This window comes from Myxozyma melibiosi (genome assembly GCF_037950935.1).
Source record: "Myxozyma melibiosi strain Phaff 52-87 chromosome Unknown BZA70scaffold_7, whole genome shotgun sequence".
In the NCBI taxonomy this organism is placed as follows: domain Eukaryota; kingdom Fungi; phylum Ascomycota; class Lipomycetes; order Lipomycetales; family Lipomycetaceae; genus Myxozyma; species Myxozyma melibiosi.
In genome coordinates this window covers 340,820-359,109 of record NW_027042921.1, presented here as the reverse complement: position 1 = coordinate 359,109, position 18,290 = coordinate 340,820, and the positions used below count along the sequence as shown (strand labels likewise).

At 53.3% G+C, this 18,290-nt stretch overlaps 5 protein-coding genes across 5 annotated transcripts; 4 read left to right on the top strand and 1 right to left on the bottom strand.

Annotated features, from left to right (window-relative positions):
• Positions 1-433: 433 nt before the first annotated feature.
• Positions 434-3,724, bottom strand: BZA70DRAFT_290049 (acyl transferase/acyl hydrolase/lysophospholipase; the record flags this gene model as incomplete). Its single annotated transcript, XM_064914171.1, has 3 exons — positions 434-2,456; positions 2,514-3,148; positions 3,206-3,724. 3 exons carry the CDS (start codon positions 3,722-3,724, stop codon positions 434-436), a joined length of 3,177 nt encoding a protein of 1,058 aa, XP_064767762.1.
• A 1,651-nt stretch (positions 3,725-5,375) lies between these two features.
• Positions 5,376-7,425, top strand: BZA70DRAFT_182342 (uncharacterized protein). Its single transcript, XM_064909956.1, has 4 exons — positions 5,376-6,168; positions 6,227-6,546; positions 6,606-7,214; positions 7,321-7,425. Exons 1-4 carry the CDS (start codon positions 5,482-5,484, stop codon positions 7,379-7,381), a joined length of 1,677 nt encoding a protein of 558 aa, XP_064767761.1. The 5' UTR covers positions 5,376-5,481; the 3' UTR covers positions 7,382-7,425.
• Positions 7,426-8,333: 908 nt separating this feature from the next.
• BZA70DRAFT_181780 (uncharacterized protein) lies at positions 8,334-11,253 on the top strand. Its single transcript, XM_064909955.1, has 3 exons — positions 8,334-9,453; positions 9,512-9,831; positions 9,894-11,253. Exons 1-3 carry the CDS (start codon positions 8,767-8,769, stop codon positions 11,164-11,166), a joined length of 2,280 nt encoding a protein of 759 aa, XP_064767760.1. The 5' UTR covers positions 8,334-8,766; the 3' UTR covers positions 11,167-11,253.
• Positions 11,254-11,757: 504 nt separating this feature from the next.
• Positions 11,758-14,624, top strand: BZA70DRAFT_181673 (uncharacterized protein). Its single transcript, XM_064909953.1, has 3 exons — positions 11,758-12,759; positions 12,817-13,136; positions 13,204-14,624. The coding sequence occupies exons 1-3, from the start codon at positions 12,028-12,030 to the stop codon at positions 14,408-14,410; spliced, it is 2,259 nt and encodes a 752-aa protein (XP_064767759.1). The 5' UTR covers positions 11,758-12,027; the 3' UTR covers positions 14,411-14,624.
• A 797-nt stretch (positions 14,625-15,421) lies between these two features.
• On the top strand, positions 15,422-18,193 carry BZA70DRAFT_181675 (uncharacterized protein). The gene is made up of 3 exons (XM_064909954.1): positions 15,422-16,250; positions 16,317-16,636; positions 16,699-18,193. The coding sequence occupies exons 1-3, from the start codon at positions 15,561-15,563 to the stop codon at positions 18,044-18,046; spliced, it is 2,358 nt and encodes a 785-aa protein (XP_064767758.1). The 5' UTR covers positions 15,422-15,560; the 3' UTR covers positions 18,047-18,193.
• Positions 18,194-18,290: the final 97 nt, after the last annotated feature.

Below are 18,290 nucleotides of genomic sequence, written 5' to 3'. Positions count from 1 at the left end.
GAGATGACTACACGCGTTGTGATAAAGTCCGAAAACTGCCGACCCGGAAAGAGAATCGACGTTGATCTTAGTTCAACTGCGGTTTCTCTCCTCCGATCTGCCTCATTGTTTGTTATCGGTCGTCACTCGCCGACTGCAGCACGCGGAGACACGCCATCTCTGTTTTCAGTGGCGGAATACATGGTGCTAGAAATCCTCATACTGCTCGCGATGATCTCATAGAATGGTTTAGTTACACGCGATCAGCTTGGCTGATAAGGATCTTTGTTATTTCTCGCCTGTGCTAGCGGTAGATTAGAATACAAGATGCGCCCACCAAACTCTCATCCATAATCAACCATCCAATGACCCAAAACACAGTGACCACAGCACAATGACAAAATCACACAATTACAACTCCACAGCAACACGATCTTAAACACACCCTCAGACATCACGACTTGCGACCAGACGGCGTAGACATCGATCGCATTATAGGCGGCCGCCGAACCCGCTGACCCCGCTGCGACTGGGACGCGCCAGGTCTGACAGTCGTAGCCGCGACTTGATCATACTGCAGTGGCCAGTACCGCTGCTGATTCGACCCCGCCTCCGACGAGCTATCGTCAGAGTCATTCGCTGCACTCATATGGTGCTCCACCTGTCTATGCCGCCCGCTTTGCGTACTCAACGTCGCGATCTCATCCCCATCATAATCCGCGTCCACGCTCGGCGGCAGACCCTGGAACTGCGGCATCAGCTGTAGCGCAGACTGCAGCTGTCGCTGATGCTGCGTCATGCCAGACGACGGACCCGACAACGACACCATCTGTAGCTTGGGACTCGACCCTAGCGACTGTGTCCTGTTCCTCAAATCCGCAGATGACGGGGCCGCCAAGTCGAACGACACGCGCCGGGACGACGTATTATTCTGCGTCTGCGGTTTCTTGCCCTTTCCAATCCGCGACGACGACGAGTCATGCACCTCGTGGATATTCAACGCGCTTGCCTGCCGCGAGAGTAGGTTTCGCGAACTAGGCGTCGACGGCTGGGATTTGCTCATCTGGCGAGTAAGCGCCTGGAAGTTCTGCTGCTGGTACCCGTAGCTCGGGATCCGAGAGGTCGAGTAGTTGAAGTAATTGTAAAAGTAGCCGTCGCCGCTCGTTCGGCGACGGTGAGCTCTTGGGGTTCCCGGGGGTGAGACGCCGATGGCAAAAGTCGTAGGCTGCTGTAGCAAGCTTGCTGAGCGGCGGTTCCGGCGGTTAACTGTCGACGACGAGGACGACGATGAAGATGATGCGGACGGTGACATTGGTGCTGAGCGAGCCTCGAGAAATGGGTCGGTCAGATTCTTTGTCTCCACCGGGCTGCCAATATCAAAATCGGTGTCCTCTGGATAAACACCCATCATGTATCCGCCCTCGTCATCTTCGTCTTCGTCGTCGTCCAGGTTGATGTTGACATCATCATCTGTCCTGCTAATCAGCGTCATCTCATCAGCCTCAACCCTCGACGCCTCACTAGAGCTCGAAGGCGCCTGCTTAGCACCGCTACTTTCGTCTGCCAAGACGATTTTTACCCCAGACGTCGTCGATGCTTCTCTGACAACAGTCGCCGGCTCCGACAGCGACTTGCTGAATCCTTCCGAAACAGGCGTGCCTGCTCTCCCATGGGCGTCATACGACCGCCGGCTCTTGTTTTTATAGAAACTGCTACTGCGCTGCCTCTCTGCCAGCAGATAGGGCGACGAAAGCTTCTTGGCGCCGACGACCATCGAGTTCATAATCGTGCGCGACCGCAGATCGATAATTGCCGAGTCCAGCGCGAGCTCGATCGCGCAGTGATTCCGGATTATCGAAATCTTCGGCCAGGTAGCTTTGTGTCCGCGAATCTTCGCGTCGAGCAAGAACTCGGGCGTCGGGTTCTTCAGGATCCGGTTGAGCTCCGAGACATAGATCTGCGGCATGATTGTGATGTCGCCCGAGTACGTCTGCGCAAGCACCGAGCGCAGCTTCGTGCACAGGTTTGGCAGGATGCCAATCTCCGATGTCATCTCGAGCCTGTGCATTGTTTCCGTGACGGCAAGATTGATTAGCGAGTCGCTGATCGCGCACGACTTTGCCAGGAAATTTCCGACGATTCCGGTCGCCACTTTCCGCGTTTGACTCGTCGACTTTTGCGGACTGGCAGATGACGAAGAGGCCTCCGCCTTGCTTTCTTCGGTAGACGCTGATAAATCAGGCGAGACGCCATCGTATGGCTTTAGGAAAGGGACGATGTGCGGGTTGACTTGGGAGACGATAAAGTGGTTGACGTTGAACATCTCGTTAAGTCGCGACATTGGAAGATCGTTGTCGACTGAGCCGTCGATCCAGCGCTGCGCGGTGGGATTCCATGGTACGGGTTGGCTGGTGCGCGGGTCTTTTGCCATGAGCGTGTGGGAGAGGAAGACAAACGGGACCGAGCACGATGCACATCTACAAGTCTAGTTAGTACTCTGATAAAATACTTTCTTAAAGTAAAGAAGTACGTACACAGCAGACCAGATAAACACGTTAGGAGCGGTCAAGTAATTGAGCAGTCGCGGTGGCTCATACACTGTAGCGCTCGAAACAGGAATATTCAACACCCTCCTCGTACGATTGTACGCCTCTTGGAAAGTCAGCTGGCCCAAAACTTCCTGCATCGAGCTCACGAGGTACGAAATATCCGTCCACGCGCCGTGCTTCAGAAACCGCGCAATGCGGGTCCACACGGACTCTTCGTTGCCGGTCTCTTCAAAGACGTCGAGGTTGAAGTACTGGAAATTCGACAGGAGCTCGGGGAGTTCCTGATCACTTCGCGTACAGAGCGCGGCGGCCACGATAGCCCCCGCGGATGAGCCGGATATAATTTTCGGAAGTAGACCACACTTGTGCAAGGCTTCCAGAACCCCAGAGTGTAACATTCCCAAAGTTCCACCGCCGGAGAGCAAGAGTGCCGTGCGACCAAACGCGTGGCGGGTTCGTAGTAGTTCATCGAGCTTTCTGCTCTCGTCGACGTAGGTGACGTCGTCACCTTGCATGCCGGCAGGGATGGGACAGTTCAGGACAGTTTGGAGGGATTCTTCACATTCAGTTATGTAGTCGTCAATCAGATATTTTGTGCCAATGTGGGAATGAGTATAGAGCTATGACATGATTAATTAGCGTACGCTTACCGGCCATCACAGTATTTGCAAACATACCTTTGGGTTTCCAATATTGGCGGGATTTCTCGTCAAGGTTGTTCTCAGAAAAAACAACAGCTTAAGATAATCCCCTTTCTGCCTCAAAGTGCGCAGCTCGTGTACTTTCTGCATCAGAAGCTTGTAATCATACTCGTCCGAGACCGGGTCCATTTTCCACGTATCGTAACCGAGCAAGTAATCGAGCTCCTGCGACGCCCTAGCCCACTCGTCGTAAGATGTAGCGTGCTCCTGCAACGCATACGCAACCTCGAGTCGTTTCTGCCGTCCATTGTCGTCCGAATCAATCGAGCTCCCGAGGTCGCGCGAGTGCAAGGGCGTTTCCCATGCCTGCTGCTGCTGCTCGGCGCTGGCGGCGTTATCGCGGAGATAGAACTTGTTTGCCACGCGTATGAGCTTCGACGCAAGCGTGTCAACCAAGCTGCTGTGTTCTGAAGAGGTGCTTGGTGCGCTAAACGGGGAAGCGGTGGACGATTGCTGATCGTGTGAGATTGCGATGGATGAGAAAAGAGTCGTCATTATTGAGGACTGTTAAGGATTAGAGAAAAGAGAACGCGGCCTCGCAACAAGACATCAGGCCGTACGAATCAAAAGAGCGACACAGCAACAGTTGAAGATATACAGAGATAAAGATACAAATGAAAAAGAGGATAAGAAGACGGAAAGAAATGCAAAGTCATTCGCCGCCTCGGAACAATGCCAGCCCAGCCTGATTTGCACGTGCAGACCGGCCCGCCCGCCAAAATCTTAAACCTTTCAATGGATCCTGCGGGGTTTGAGTGTTTTGGCGATAAAACGGCAATTATGGTCGCAAACAGTGGTTAAATCTAATACTGCGCACACTTGTCTTCTATCAGAAAGAACAGCATCCACAAACTACGTCTCCACCGCTGCCATCGATCCTGCATCGCCGCCCTGTCCGCATTTCCACCCCGCGAGGACTGTGACAAAGCTTCGGGTTAGGGCGCTCCCAACGCAGATCTCGCACGATCTGGTACGGAACCTTAACAAAGAATAAATATCTACGGACGCGGGCCCGGGTTGCAGACAGAGATATTTGCGAGGTCGAATAGATCTTGGGTCAAGTCCTTTAGTGATTGCATAGAAAATCTGTCGTGATGGAGGGAAGAGGCGCAGAGCTGGCGTGCTCGAGCACAAACTTCTCCTGGTTATCAGCCTTTAGACAACACAGAGAGTTCGCTCTAAATGATCCAAGAACCCCTGTCGGACCCCTCCATCAATCCATAATCTATTAGATCAATAATAGAGGCAATTAAAGCACTTAAAAGCTGTAGACGCTAATTTATCAAGCGTATGGCGTATTCTGGATGCTGTTTTTCGGTGTTAGATGACGAGTCGTGACTGATTTGGTGTAGCGTAGTTGCTCAGTAGAGGGACTCGGTTTAAAATCAAGAGTGACGCTGAACAAGACACCGAAAGAAATTCTCGCTGACTGAACAGACAATAAGCAGAGCAGTAGCAAGAGCAAAGAACAAGCCTCGAACGTGTAGACCATATGCTGTCCTTGGCTGACGGGAAGGCACGCGCTGAAACCTTTCGCTTTCCAGTTAAACACACCGAGCACACTGCACCTGCTCATGACCAGCATCGCACATCTCAAGCAAACAGCAAATAACACTCAATTGCATTCTCGTCAGTCCCAAACCATCTACCGACAAAATTTGCTGTGGTCGCGAGCTATTGCTGTACGCTAAGAACTATGACGTAATGCACGGCCGAACCACGACCCACGCGACCTCGCAGCATCCAGTGATGCGATGGTGGCTTTTCATCAGCGCGCAGAATAAGCTGCTCATCAAGACTCGAAACAGGCGATGACTCTTGTTTTGCTTCGCCTCGGCAACGGGCGGCAGGCAGGCGACCGGTCGCGGAGGAGACGAACAGCCGAAGCTCATCGCGCTCGGCCCCAGTCACGGGGTTCCCAGGCACGGCACTTGGCTCCCCACAAACATCTCACTTCTCCGCCATCGCGAGCACCGGCCGAAAGCGGTGCGAATGCCGAGCCCGCGACCCTCGAGTCCGGATTGGCTTTATCCGAATGAAGAATAGCGACGTGAAATGAATGTTACTGCGTTCAGTCGCTAGCCGGCCGACGAAGACTCATCTCGGGCATTTACGCGCTTCTCAATTTACACGACCATCCTGTAGCTCGGGACAGGCTCCACATATCGGTCTCCTATGACAACAATAATCAAGTAGATTTCCAAAAAGCAGGTGTGTCTCTCAACATTATCTTACAGCAGTACGCCGAGATCATGTCATCCACGAACGAGAAACCAGCCATATCCGACGATTTCGTCGACACCGCTCTTGAGCGCGCGTTTGAATACACTCAGTCATCACGCTACGTTGCAGCGATGCCCAACATTCAACATGAAGTCTGCAAGCGACTCACACAGCTCTATGGTAGGAGGCCATACGAGGAGCTTCACAACGAAGAGCAGACCTGGATCAAACAGACACTCAAGCAATTCAACGATTACGAGTTCTCAAAGGTGCTCAAGGGTAGCCTGTTCCCCGACATATCGTCAGTTACAGCACACCTCAAACTTCTTCGCGTCCTACGCGACTTGCGCGCCGAGATCATGGCGCGCGACGGCATGTTTGGCATTACCGACGCCGAGTTTCCAAGCTACGCCAGCAGCAGCGACAAAGATGGCAGATTTTTGCGTTGGCAGGTCTATGTCACCTACGCAGTTGAGCGGTACACAAAGTGGTTTGAAAGCCTTCCGAGCAGAGGGCCAATTGGGAAAACGGGACTGTCGTATGACATGCACGGCGAAGGCGAGACGTACGAGATTACGGCGGAGAATTTACCACCGATCGATGTCTTGATGGTCCTGCACTCGCACATGCTGCATCCACGTGTGAACTGGCAGGACTTGATGCGGTCGAATCGTATGAGCGTGTTTCGATCTATGAAGATGCCGTGGGAGGCATTGGTATGTTGTGAGTTTTCATTGTCATCTACAACCATCACTAACGCTTGAGATCGTTTAGGAGTTGGTGATCCGGCAGCCTTCGAACCCAAACGGGGCATGGAAATACAATCCGTCCGAGACTTCACGCGAGTACTTTGAAGCAAACACCCTGCGCCAGTTCGATCTCGAGGACGACAGCAATTCAAAATGCGTTGTCTGCCCGCAATGCTTGTCCGTCAATTCTGTCGAGCTGTATAACAAATCCGGCACGGCCTGGGTGCAATCCGAGTTTGAGGCCACTTGCTCAGGCTGCAAGTACAGAATCACACGCGACGGGTTGACTACCGCTGCTTTGCTGGACGATTGTAAGGCGTTTGAGGAAAGTGGTGTACCTCTCAAGTATGTCTTAATCTACCAATGCTACTCTGATCATTACTCAAGTGCTAACAGTATGTCAGGGGCACCTTACTTGACTACATAGGCGTACAGTATCCCGATGTAGCAGGCGTCATCCCCAACGTGACCCCCGGCGCCATCAGCGCCGACGTCGCGGACCTCTTCTCGCACATCAAACCCCGCGAAGACTTTGACCAAGCACAGACTAAAGTTCGCGACGTGTTTAGCAGACTATCCGACACCGCCATCGCTCGGAAACGGCCAAGCACGAAGGAATTCCGGGTACTGTCATACTATGTCAAAAACTGCACACCGTTTTGCATAGATCTCGAGCTGGCGGTTCTTAGACAGTGTGATTTTAGAGACAAGATGGTCAAGTACGCGTACCTGCAGTCGCCGTTCCGGAATAACGTGATACAGCGCGCAATTGTGCGGTTTCTCAAGTTTTTCTTCCTTACGCGCGTTCGGCCGCGGGACTTTTTCGCGCCGCCGATCGACGCCGACATTGTCTGGCACACGATGCTGCTCGACCCGGCCGGCTACGCGGCCACAAGCTTTGCGTTCTTGGGCACGATTCTGGACCACGCCGATGACGTGGCTGACAAGGCGCTGTCAAAATCGCACGAGCGGACAATGCGCGAGCGGAAAAGGTTTAAGATCGATGATTTCAAGTACGACGGCTGTACCTGCGCGATATGCCAGGCCAAGCTCGAATATGATGCGCGAGCTGAGCGAAGCAAGGGCAGGATTTCACTGACGAATACGCTCTCAAAAAAGTTTGCCCGCGCGGCCACTATCGACCAATTTTACGCTGTCAATTGCGAGGAACGGATCCTGAACGGTGACACGCTCGTGCAGCGACTCAGGCATACATACTCCCCTGCAGAATACCTGAAGCTATCCGCGAAAGCACGAGCCCAGCCAAATTACTCGCACCCGTGCTTCCTCGACCTGACTCCCTCGCCATTACTGTCAGAAAAAGAGACGGTGCTGACGTCGTACGCGGGTCTGCCGCCTGCGTACAGTTCCGAGCCAGCGGCGTCGGACGGTTTTGGTAAGATCTCGCGCACTCGGTATGGAAAGACGGCGTGGACGCCGTACAACGACTTTGTGCTTGCGGTTATGATGTTATCCGCGGGTTCGTATAGCGCTGGGTATATAGGAGGAGTCGGCGGCGGCGGCAGCGGAGGATGGGAGTCGTGCGGAGGCGGGTGCGCGTCCAATTCGTCTACACACGACCACTCCGGGGGGGTGTGGAGGTGCATCAGATACACACCACCATCACTCCGGGGGCTGTGGAGGTGGCGGATGTGGTGGAGGGGGTTGTGGAGGAGGTGGATGCGGCGGTGGAGGTGATTGACTGCCTCTCTACAATGTATTATACAATGTGTTTTGCTATCTTTGTGTTTGATATCATGCATGAAATTTACTTCAATTGGAATTGTTGAACGGCAGACAGATGGAAAGTTTGCGCGATTAGATATCTACGAATGATGAACGCAGTAATCCTACACCCGCATAATTACCCTTTCATTGAAACCACCCGCGCTGGAAACTTCTGAGACAAGCATATCAAACATACTGCTTCCGCTTATGAGCAAATTCCAAATCAAACAGCTACCAGTCGCAAACGGTATACAGACAAGACTTGCTTTCGTCGCGGGGTGTCGCGGTACGCTAAGAGCTATGACGTAATGCACGGCTGACGCGCGACGGACGCGACTTCGCAGCACCCCGGATTCGACCTCGTGGCTGTTCATCAGCGCGCAGGAGGAGTTGATCTTAGCAGGACGAGGACGTGAAACAGGCCGACAGTCTTCGTCTCGTCGTGGACTCGGCAGTTGGCGGCAGACAAGACGCAGACGTGCCCCTGGAGCAGCTCATCGCGCTCGGTCCCAGTCACGGGGGTCCTCGGGTTCCCAGGCACGGCTTCTCTCGATTTACAGCGCGAACACCGCTTTTGGGACACTGCTCGAAAACGGCGCGTATGCCGAGCCCGCGAATCTCAGACCTGGTTCGGCTTTACTCGATTCAAGCATAGCGACGAGCATTAAACGTTTCTGCGTTCAGCCGTTCGCCTGCCGACGGAGACTCATCTCTTCCCCACTTACATCATCGTCGACCTGCACTCAAAACAAGTTCCCACGCCTCGTCTCATAGTCAACTACAAGCAGCAGCAGTGACTTCTCCCCCACCATCAATCCCTCATTATCAACTACAATCATGCCACTGACCGATAAGGAGCTAATTACGTCCGACGATTTCATCGACGTCGCGCTCGAGAGCGCGTTCAAATACACCAGATCTTCACGGTATACCCCACCAAGGGCTGAGACTCGTGCGGAAGTCTATGACCGTCTTGCAAAGGTATACCGCCATACCCTGCACAGGGATCGGCTGAGCGAAGAGCCGACCTGGATTAAACAACAGCTCAAGAAATTTGAGTACACCGACTTCACGAAATTGCTCAGGGTCGGCTTGTTCCCTGACATCTCGTCGATAATAACACACCTCAAATTTCTCCGCGTCTTTCGCGATTTGCGCGTCGAGATTATGGCGCGCGACGGCATGTTTGGCATCACTGACGCCGAGTTTCCGAGCAACGCCAGCAGCAGCGGCAAAGATGGCAGACTCCTACGGTGGCAGGTTTATGTCACCTACGCGGTCGAGCGGTATACAAAGTGGTTCGAAAGCCTGCCGAGCAGAGGGCCGATTGGGAAAACGGGACTGTCGTTTGACTTGCACGGTGAAGGCGAAGCGTACGAGATCACGGTGGAGAATTTACCACCGATCGATGTCTTAGTGGTCCTGCACTCGCACATGCTGCATCCACGTGTGTACTGGCAGGACTTGATGCGGTCGAATCGTATGAGCGTGTTTCGATCTATGAAGATGCCATGGGAGGCTTTGGTATATTGTGAGTCTTCATTGTAATCCACAACTATCACTAACGCATGAATTCCTTTAGGAATCGGCAATTCAGCAGCCCTCGAACCCGAACGGGGCGTGGAAATACAGTCCGTCCGAGACTGCACGCGAATACTTTGAAGTAAACACAATGCGACAATTTGATCTCGAGGACGACAGCAATTCAAAATGCGTTGTCTGCCCGCAATGCTCGTCTCTCAACCCTGTCGAGCTTTATAACAAGTCCGGCACGGGCTGGGTGCAATCCGAGTTTGAAGCCACCTGTACAGAGTGCAGATACCGCCTCACACGCGACATTTTGACTACCGCTGCTTTGTTGGACGATTGTCAGGCTTTTGAAGAAAGAGGCGTTCCTCTCAAGTATGATTCCCATTCTACCGATGTTGCTCTGATCATTACTTCAAGTGCTAACGATTTGTCAGGGGCGCCTTACTCGACTACATAGGCGTGCAGTATCCCTCTAAGGACTCACACGCGATCCCCGGCGCCTTAAACGCCCAAGTCACCGCTCTTTTTGCACACATCACGCACCGCGAAGACTTCGACATAGCGCAGTCTAAAGTGCGCGAGGTGTTTAACAAACTTTCCAGCTCCGCCGTGACCGAGAAACGGCCGCGCACGAAGGAATTTCGTGTGCTATCGTACTATGTCAAAAATTGCACACCGTTCTGTATCGATCTCGAGCTGGCGGTGCTGAGACAGTGTGATTTCGCAGACAAGATGGTCAAGTACGCGTACCTGCACTCCCCGTTTCGGGAAAACGTGCTCAAGCAGGCAACCGTGCGGTTCTTCAAATTCTTCTTTCTCGTCTGCTTCAATGCCGATGAGTTTCTCGCGCCGCCGATCGACGCCGACATTGCCTGGCACACAATGTTGCTCGACCCTGCCGCCTACGCGGCCACAAGCTTCTCGTTCATGGGCTCGATCATGGACCACGACGACGACGTGGCCGACGATGCCATGTCAAAGTCGCACGAGATGACAAAGCGCGAGTGGAGGAGGTACAAGAAGGTAGATGACTTCGGTTACGACGGCTGCACCTGTGCAATCTGCCAGGCCACGCGCGAATTCGACGCGCTGCCGGAGCAGAAAAAGTTCAAAACGTCGCTCAAGAGCCGGTTTTCGTCCAAATCCTCCCGCGCGGCCAGGATCGACCAATTCTACGCCATCAAATGCGAAGAGCGGATTTTGAGTGGCGACACGCTTGTGCAGCGCCTTACGCACACATACTCTACCGCCGAACAATTCAAGCTATCCGCGAAAGCACGCGCCCAGCCGAATTACTCGCACCCGTACTTCCTCGACCTGACTCCTACGCCAACATTGTCGGAGAAAGAGACGGGGCTGCCGTCGTATGCGGATCTGCCGCCTGCGTATACTTCTGAGCCGGCAGCGTCAGAAAGCTTTGGTGAGATCGCGCGCACGCGGTACGGCAAGACGGCGTGGACGCCGTACTACGAGTTTGAGTATACGGTAGCGATGCTCATGCCGGCTTCAGTCTACATGGGGTCTGTGGCGGGCGGAGGAGGCTTTGCCGGAGGATTGGGGACGTATGGAGGCGGGTGCGCGAGTACGTCGTATCATTCAGGGGGGTGTGGGAGTGGTGGATGCGGAGGAGGTGGTGGAGGTGGTGGATGTGGAGGAGGGGGCGGATGCGGAGGTGGTGGTGGGTGTGGTGGAGGAGGTGGTAATTAATTAATAACGATGACAATGACTATTTGAATTTCCTCACAAAACGTTTAGAATTTATTGGAGAATATTGCTGTATTGTGCAAGGAACCCTTTCGATTTGGACTTTTGCTGTAGACGACAAGAGGTAAAAATAAGGTAGAAAGCTGATGTGTTCAAGTATGAATAATATCTGGTTATCAGCCTGCTATAGACAATTCTGTATTCGAGGTAAACACACCGAGCTCTCTGTTCTCACTCATGACCATCATCTCGAACCTCAAACAATCAAAAATAAAACACTTACTCATCCTCTCATCAGTCGCAACCCCTCTATCCGAATAGAGAAGGCTTGCGGAGGTGTTGCTGTCGAGTAGGTGTCGCTGTACGCTAAGAGCTATGACGTAATGCACGGCTGACGCGCGACGGACGCGACTTCGCAGCACTCCGGATTCGACCTCGTGGCTGTTCATCAGCGCGCAAGAAGAGTCACTTTCAGCAGGACGTGAAACAGGCCGACAGTTCTTATCTCGTCGTGGACTCGGCTGTTGGCGGCAGACAAGGCGCAGACGAGGCGCAGACGAGCCGCTGGAGACAAAGCTGCTCTTCGCGCTCGGTCCCAGTCACGGCACCTCCCATTTCCATCGCGAAGAGCACTGTTGGCACACTGCTCGAAAACGACGCGTATGCCGAGCCCGCGACCCTCAAACCTGGGTTGGCTTCACCCGAATTAAGCGTAGCAACGAGAATTACACGTTCCCGCGTTCAGCCGTTCGTCTGCCTACGAAGACTCATCTCTTTCTCGCTTATATCGTCATCCTACCCCGTACTTTGTCGTCTGGCGCTCGAAGCAGTCTTCCCACACCTGGTCTCCTTGTCTATTAGGAAATGGCCTCTCTTCCACCATCAATTCCTTATCAGCACACTACAGTCATGCCCCCCGCCCATAAGGAGCTGATTACTTCCGACGATTTCATCGACGTCGCTCTCGAGAGCGCGTTCAGATACACCCGGTCGTCACGGTATGCCCCACTGACGGCTGAGACTCATGCGGAAGTCTATGAACAACTTGCGAAGGCGTGTAGCAATACTCCGAACTTGGATCTGCTGAGAGAAGAGTCGACCTGGATCAAAGAAAAGCTCAGACAATTCGAGTTTACCAACTACACAGAAATGCTCAGGGCTGGCTTGTTCCCTGGCATCTCGTCGGTAACAACCCACCTCAAGCTCCTCCGCGTCTTACGCGACTTGCGTACCGAGATCATGGCGCGCGACGGCATGTTTGGCATCACTGATGCCGAGTTTCCAAGCTACGCCAGCAGCAGCGACTACGACGGCAGACGCCTGCGGTGGCAGGTCTACGTCACCTACGCGGTCGAGCGATATACAAAGTGGTTTGAAAGCCTGCCGAGCAAAGGGCCAATTAGTAAAACGGGACCATCGTATGACTTGCACGGCGAGGGTGAGGCGTACGAGATCACGACCGAGAGTCTACCCCCGATCGATGTCTTGATGGTCCTGCACTCGCACATGCTTCACCCACGTGTGTACTGGCAGGACCTAATGCGCTCGAATCGAATAGGCGTGTTTCGCTCTATGAAGATGCCGTGGGAGGCAATGGTATGTTGCGAGTCTTCATTCTAATCTCCGACCATCACTAACGCATAAACTCATTAGGAATCGGCAATTCAGCAGCCCTCGAACCCGAACGGGGCGTGGAAATACAATCCATTCGAGACTGCACGCGAGTACTTTGAACTCAACACCATGCGACAATTTGATCTCGAGGACGACAGCAATTTAAAATGCGTTGTCTGCCCGCAATGCTCGTCCATCAACTCTGTCGAGCTCTATAACGAGTCCGGCACGGGCTGGGTGCAATCCGAGTTTGAGTCCACCTGCACAGGCTGCAAGTACAGAATCACACGCGATGTGTTGGCGACAGCTGCTTTACTGGACGATTGTCAGGCGTTTGAGGAAAGGGGCGTACCTCTCAAGTATGTTTTCCATTCTATACCGACGCTGCTCTACGTATTACTCTTAAGTGCTAACAGAGTCCCTCAGAGGTGCCTTACTTGACTACATAGGCGTGCAGTATTCCTCTCAAGACTTCTACGCGATCCCCGGCGCTTTAAATGCCGAAGTCACCGCTCTTTTCGCACACATCACGCACCGCGAAGACTTTGACATCGCGCAGTCTAAAGTGCGCGAGGTGTTTAACAAACTTTCCAGCTCCGCCGTGGCCGAGCATCGGTGGCACACGAAGGAATTTCGCGTGCTATCGTCTTATGTCAAAAATTGCACGCCGTTCTGTATAGATCTTGAGCTGGCGGTGCTGAGACAGTGTGATTTCGCAGACGAGATAGTCAAGTACGCGTACCTGCACTCGCCATTCCGGGAAAACATGATCAAGCAGGCAACCGTGCGATTCTTCAAGTTCTTCTTCCTCGTCTGCTTTAATGCCGACGACTTTCTCGCGCCGCCGATCGACGCCGACATTGTCTGGCACACGGTAATGCTCGACCCTGCCGCATATGCGGCCACAAGCTTCGCGTTCATGGGCTCGATCATGGACCACAACGACGACGTGGCCGATGATACGCTTTCAAAGTCGCACGAGCTGACCATGCGCGAGTGGAAGAGGTACAAGAAGGTAGATGACTTCAGTTACGACGGCTGCACCTGCGCGATCTGCCAGGCCACGCGCGAATACGACTCGCAACCCGAGCAGAGAAAGTTCAAAACGTCGCTCAAGAGCCGGTTTTTGTCCAAATCCTCCCGCGCGGCCACGATCGACCAGTTCTACGCCATCAAATGCGAAGAATTGATTCTGAGCGGCGACACGCTGGTGCAGCGCCTTACGCACACATACTCTGTTGCTGAACACCTCAAGCTGTCTGCTAAAGCACCCGTCGAGCCAAATTACTCGCACCCGTACTTCCTCGACCTGACTCCCTCGCCGATACTGTCTGAGAAAGAGTCTCAGTTGCCGTCGTATGATGATTTGCCGCCTGCATACACCTCTGAGCCGGCGGCGTCAGACGGGTTTGGCGAGATCTCGAGCACGCGGTACGGCCAGAAGGTGTGGACGCCGTACTACGAGTATGCGTACACGATTGCGACGGTCCTGCCGGCTGCGTACTATGTGGGGTCTGTCGCGGGCGGAGGCGGACTTGGTGGAGGATCGGGGACATATGGAGGCGGGTGCGCGAGTGGGACACATCCTTCAGGGGGGTGTGGAGGTGGCGGATGCGGAGGAGGTGGTAATTAGACGCTCCTTCTGATGCTTTGTGCTGTGTATTCTACTATTTTTTGTTTTTCTTTCACTTGTGCTCAGAGTGATGAATTGTAAATCCCTTCGTCGCCAGAGCTGGGATTAGGAGCTGACAACCTCGAGTTCAATGTGTAGTAATGAGGACCTTTATTGGAATTAATAACGATGACAGTTCTCATTTGAATTTCCTTACAGAATCCATTTTACAGTATTACTGTATTTTACAGGGAATTCTTTTGATTTGGGCTTTTGTTGTAGACGAAAAGAGGCAAAAAGAGGTAGAAAGCTGATGTGCTCAAGTATGAATAATATCTGGTTATCAGCCTTCTATAGACAATTCTGTATTCGAGGTACATACACCGGGCTCTCTGTTCTCACTCATGACCATCATCTCGAGCCTCAAGCAATTAAAAACCACACACCTAATCATCTTCACATGAGTCGCGACCCCTCTATCCGAATAAAGAATGCTTGTGACGGTCTCGCCGTCATAGTAATTGGTGCTGTACGCTAAGAGCTATGACGTAGCGCACGGCTGAGCCGCGGACCGCCAACGCGACTACGCAGCACCCCGGATCGTCGTCATGGCTGCTTATCAGCGTGCGGGAGGAGTCATTCTACAAAATATGAAACAGACAGACGGTTCTGATCTTGTCGAGGACTCGGCAATTGGCGGTAGACAAAGAGCAGACGAGCAGGCGAACAGCCGGCGCCAAAGAAGTTCGTCCGTCGGTCCCAGTCACGGGGTTCGAGGGCACGGCGCTGCCCCTGATCTCGGCACCAACTTCACCGCTATCGCAGCGGTGTGGATGTCGATCCCACGAGCCTCAGACCTGGGTTTCGGATTCACCCGAAGGAAATCTACCTAATCTAGCTATGAGAGTGATTAAACGTTACTGCGCTTAGCCGTTCGGTTGTCGATGAAGGCTCATCTCGGGACTTTGCGGGATTCCTGACTACCAGTCATCCTACCCCGTGTATCGTCATCCTACACTCGGGACGGGCCTTCCATGTCTGATACCTTCCGTCAACTACAACCAGCAGTAACGTACGCAATTGTTGCCGTACACCCGTCACGAGGACAAAGTAGATATCTATAAAGCAAGCATCACTCCAACGATCCATCCCTCATCAGCACACTACAACCATGGCATCGACCGACAAGCAACAAACCATCCCCGAAGACTTCATCGACCTCGTTCTCGAGCGCGTGTTTGAACTGGCTCAATTGAGGCCGACTATTATTTCATCGTACTCTCTCATCCGCCGGGAACTCTTCAACCGACTCAATCAGGTCTACCGCAGCACGCCGTGCGCAATCCAGCAGGAAGAGGAGCAATCTTGGATCAAACAGCAGCTCGGCAAATTCCAATATGCTGGTTTTACAAGGCTGCTTAAGGGTAGCTTGTTTCCTGACATCTCGTCGGTAACAACACACCTCAAGTTTCTTCGCGTCCTTCGCGACCTGCGCGCCGAGATCATGGCGCGCGACGGCATGTTTGGCATCACCGATGACGAGTTCCCACGCTACTCCAGCAGCAGCGACAAAGATGGCAGATTTTTGCGTTGGCAGGTCTATGTCACCTACGCAGTTGAGCGGTACACAAAGTGGTTTGAAAGCCTTCCGAGCAGAGGGCCAATTGGGAAAACGGGACTGTCGTATGACATGCACGGCGAAGGCGAGACGTACGAGATTACGGCGGAGAATTTACCACCGATCGATGTCTTGATGGTCTTGCACTCGCATATGCTGCATCCACGCGTGTACTGGCAGGACTTGATGCGCTCGAATCGCATGGGCGTGTTTCGCTCCATGAAGATGCCGTGGGATGCTTTAGTACGTTGATAAAACTTGCAGAGATCATTGAGAACTACAACAGTCACTAACACATGAACTCATTAGGAATCGGCAATTCAGCGGCCTTCAAACCCACACGGAGCGTGGAAATACAATCCGTCCGAGACTGCACGCGAGTCCTTTGAGTCGAATACCATGCGCCTGTTCGATCTCGAGAACGACAGCAACTCAAAGTGTGTTGTCTGCCCGCAATGCTCGTCCGTCAACTCCGTCGAGCTGTTTAACAAGTCCGGCACGGGATGGGTGCAGTCGGAGTTTGAAGCTACTTGCACGGCCTGCGAGTACAGAATCACACTCGATGTGTTGACTACCGCTGCTTTGCTGGACGATTGCCAGGCATATGAGGAAAGCGGCGTGCCTCTCAAGTGAGTCTCTCAATCTACCAATTCTGCTCTGTTAATTATTTCAAGTGCTAACATTGCATCAGGGGAGCCTTACTCGACTACATAGGCGTACAGTATAAAGACCCAGGCATGATCCCCGGCGCCCTAAACGCCGAGATCGCGGGCTTCTTCTCGCACATCCCGTCCCGCGAAGATTTCAACTCCGTGCAGACCAAAGTGCGCGAGGTGTTTATCAGACTGTCCGAAACCGCCGCTGCCGATAAACGGCCGCGCACGAAGGAATTTCGTGTGCTGTCGTGCTATGTCAAAAACTGCACGCCGTTCTGCACCGATCTCGAGCTGGCGGTGCTCAGACAGTGCGATTTCGCAGACAAGATGGTCAAGTACGCGTACCTGCATTCGCCGTTTCGGGAGAACGTGATCAAGCGCGCAATTGTGCGGTTCCTCAAGTTCTTCTTCCTCGTCAGATTACGCCCCGGTGACTTTTTCGCGCCGCCGATCGACGCCGACATTGTCTGGCACACTATGCTGCTCGACCCGGCCGGCTACGCGGCCACGAGTTTCACGTTCTTGGGCACGATCATGGATCATGACGACGACCTTGCCGACAGCGCGCTATCAGACTCACACGAGCTGACAAAGCGGGAGTGGAAGCGGTACAAGAAGGTAGCCGATTTCGAGTACGATGGCTGTACGTGCGCGATCTGCCAGGCCAAGCTCGAATATGTTGCGCGGCCTGAGGGAATCAGGCTCATAAAGTCGTTGAAGAGTAGACTTTTGACCAAGTCCGCCCGCGCGGCGGCTATCGATCAATTCTACGCCATCAAATGCGAAGAACGGATTCTGGGCGGCGACACGCTGGTGCAGCGCCTTACGCACACATGCTCTGTTGCCGAGCGCCTCAAGCTGTCCGCAAAAGAACGCACCCAGCCGAATTACTCGCACCCGTACTTCCTTGACTTGACTTTGTCGCCGATATTGTCAGAGAAAGGGACGGTGCTACGGTCGTACGCGGGTCTGCCGCCTGCGTACACCTTCGAGCCGGCGGCGTCGGACGGGTTTGGCGAGATCTCTCGCACGCGGTACGGCAAGACGGCGTGGACGCCGTACAGCGAGTATATTATTGCGGTGGCGATGCTCCTTCCGGTTTATTACAGCGTGATGTATGTTAGTGGTGGAGGCGGCACCGGCGGAGGAGCGGGAGAGTATGGGGGCGGGTGTTCGTCCAGCTGTGATAAGGGGCTAGGAGGTGTCGCGTGCGGATCAGGGGGATGCGCAGGACTAGGGGGTGGAGGAGGATGCGGAGGTAGTGGTGGTGGTGGATGCGGAGGTAGCGGTGGGGGATGTGGAGGGGGAGGAGGATGTGGAGGAGGAGGAGGATGCGGAGGTGGAGGAGGAGGAGGATGCGGAGGTGGAGGAGGAGGCTGTTAGCTGCTTTCTTTTCGATCGCCTTGCTATTCTGAAGTTGAGATCAATTCAATTCGTTAAACATCAAGCAGGTTGTACTCTAGCGTGCCTAAATATCTAGTTTTCATAATAAACATCTACAATATAGACACAAATGCAAGAACAATTACGATTTTGAATGGTTTTTGTAGGGTTTCATATAACGCGTCGAAATAAAATAGGAATAAATCGCCTGATTTAGACACACCGAGCTTACTGCTGCTTCTGC

Bases quoted from the DNA above. Each gene is read 5' to 3' on its own strand.
- BZA70DRAFT_182342 (XM_064909956.1), top strand. From the start codon at position 5,482: ATGTCATCCACGAACGAGAAACCAGCCATATCCGACGATTTCGTCGAC. The intron at 6,547-6,605 runs GTATGTCTTAAT...ACAGTATGTCAG, and splicing joins GAAAGTGGTGTACCTCTCAA to GGGCACCTTACTTGACTACA. The intron at 7,215-7,320 runs GTACGACGGCTG...CTCTCAAAAAAG, and splicing joins TTTAAGATCGATGATTTCAA to TTTGCCCGCGCGGCCACTAT.
- BZA70DRAFT_181780 (XM_064909955.1), top strand. From the start codon at position 8,767: ATGCCACTGACCGATAAGGAGCTAATTACGTCCGACGATTTCATCGAC. The intron at 9,454-9,511 runs GTATATTGTGAG...GAATTCCTTTAG, and splicing joins AGATGCCATGGGAGGCTTTG to GAATCGGCAATTCAGCAGCC. The intron at 9,832-9,893 runs GTATGATTCCCA...ACGATTTGTCAG, and splicing joins GAAAGAGGCGTTCCTCTCAA to GGGCGCCTTACTCGACTACA.
- BZA70DRAFT_181673 (XM_064909953.1), top strand. From the start codon at position 12,028: ATGGCCTCTCTTCCACCATCAATTCCTTATCAGCACACTACAGTCATG. The intron at 12,760-12,816 runs GTATGTTGCGAG...TAAACTCATTAG, and splicing joins AGATGCCGTGGGAGGCAATG to GAATCGGCAATTCAGCAGCC. The intron at 13,137-13,203 runs GTATGTTTTCCA...AGAGTCCCTCAG, and splicing joins GAAAGGGGCGTACCTCTCAA to AGGTGCCTTACTTGACTACA.
- BZA70DRAFT_181675 (XM_064909954.1), top strand. From the start codon at position 15,561: ATGGCATCGACCGACAAGCAACAAACCATCCCCGAAGACTTCATCGAC. The intron at 16,251-16,316 runs GTACGTTGATAA...TGAACTCATTAG, and splicing joins AGATGCCGTGGGATGCTTTA to GAATCGGCAATTCAGCGGCC. The intron at 16,637-16,698 runs GTGAGTCTCTCA...ACATTGCATCAG, and splicing joins GAAAGCGGCGTGCCTCTCAA to GGGAGCCTTACTCGACTACA.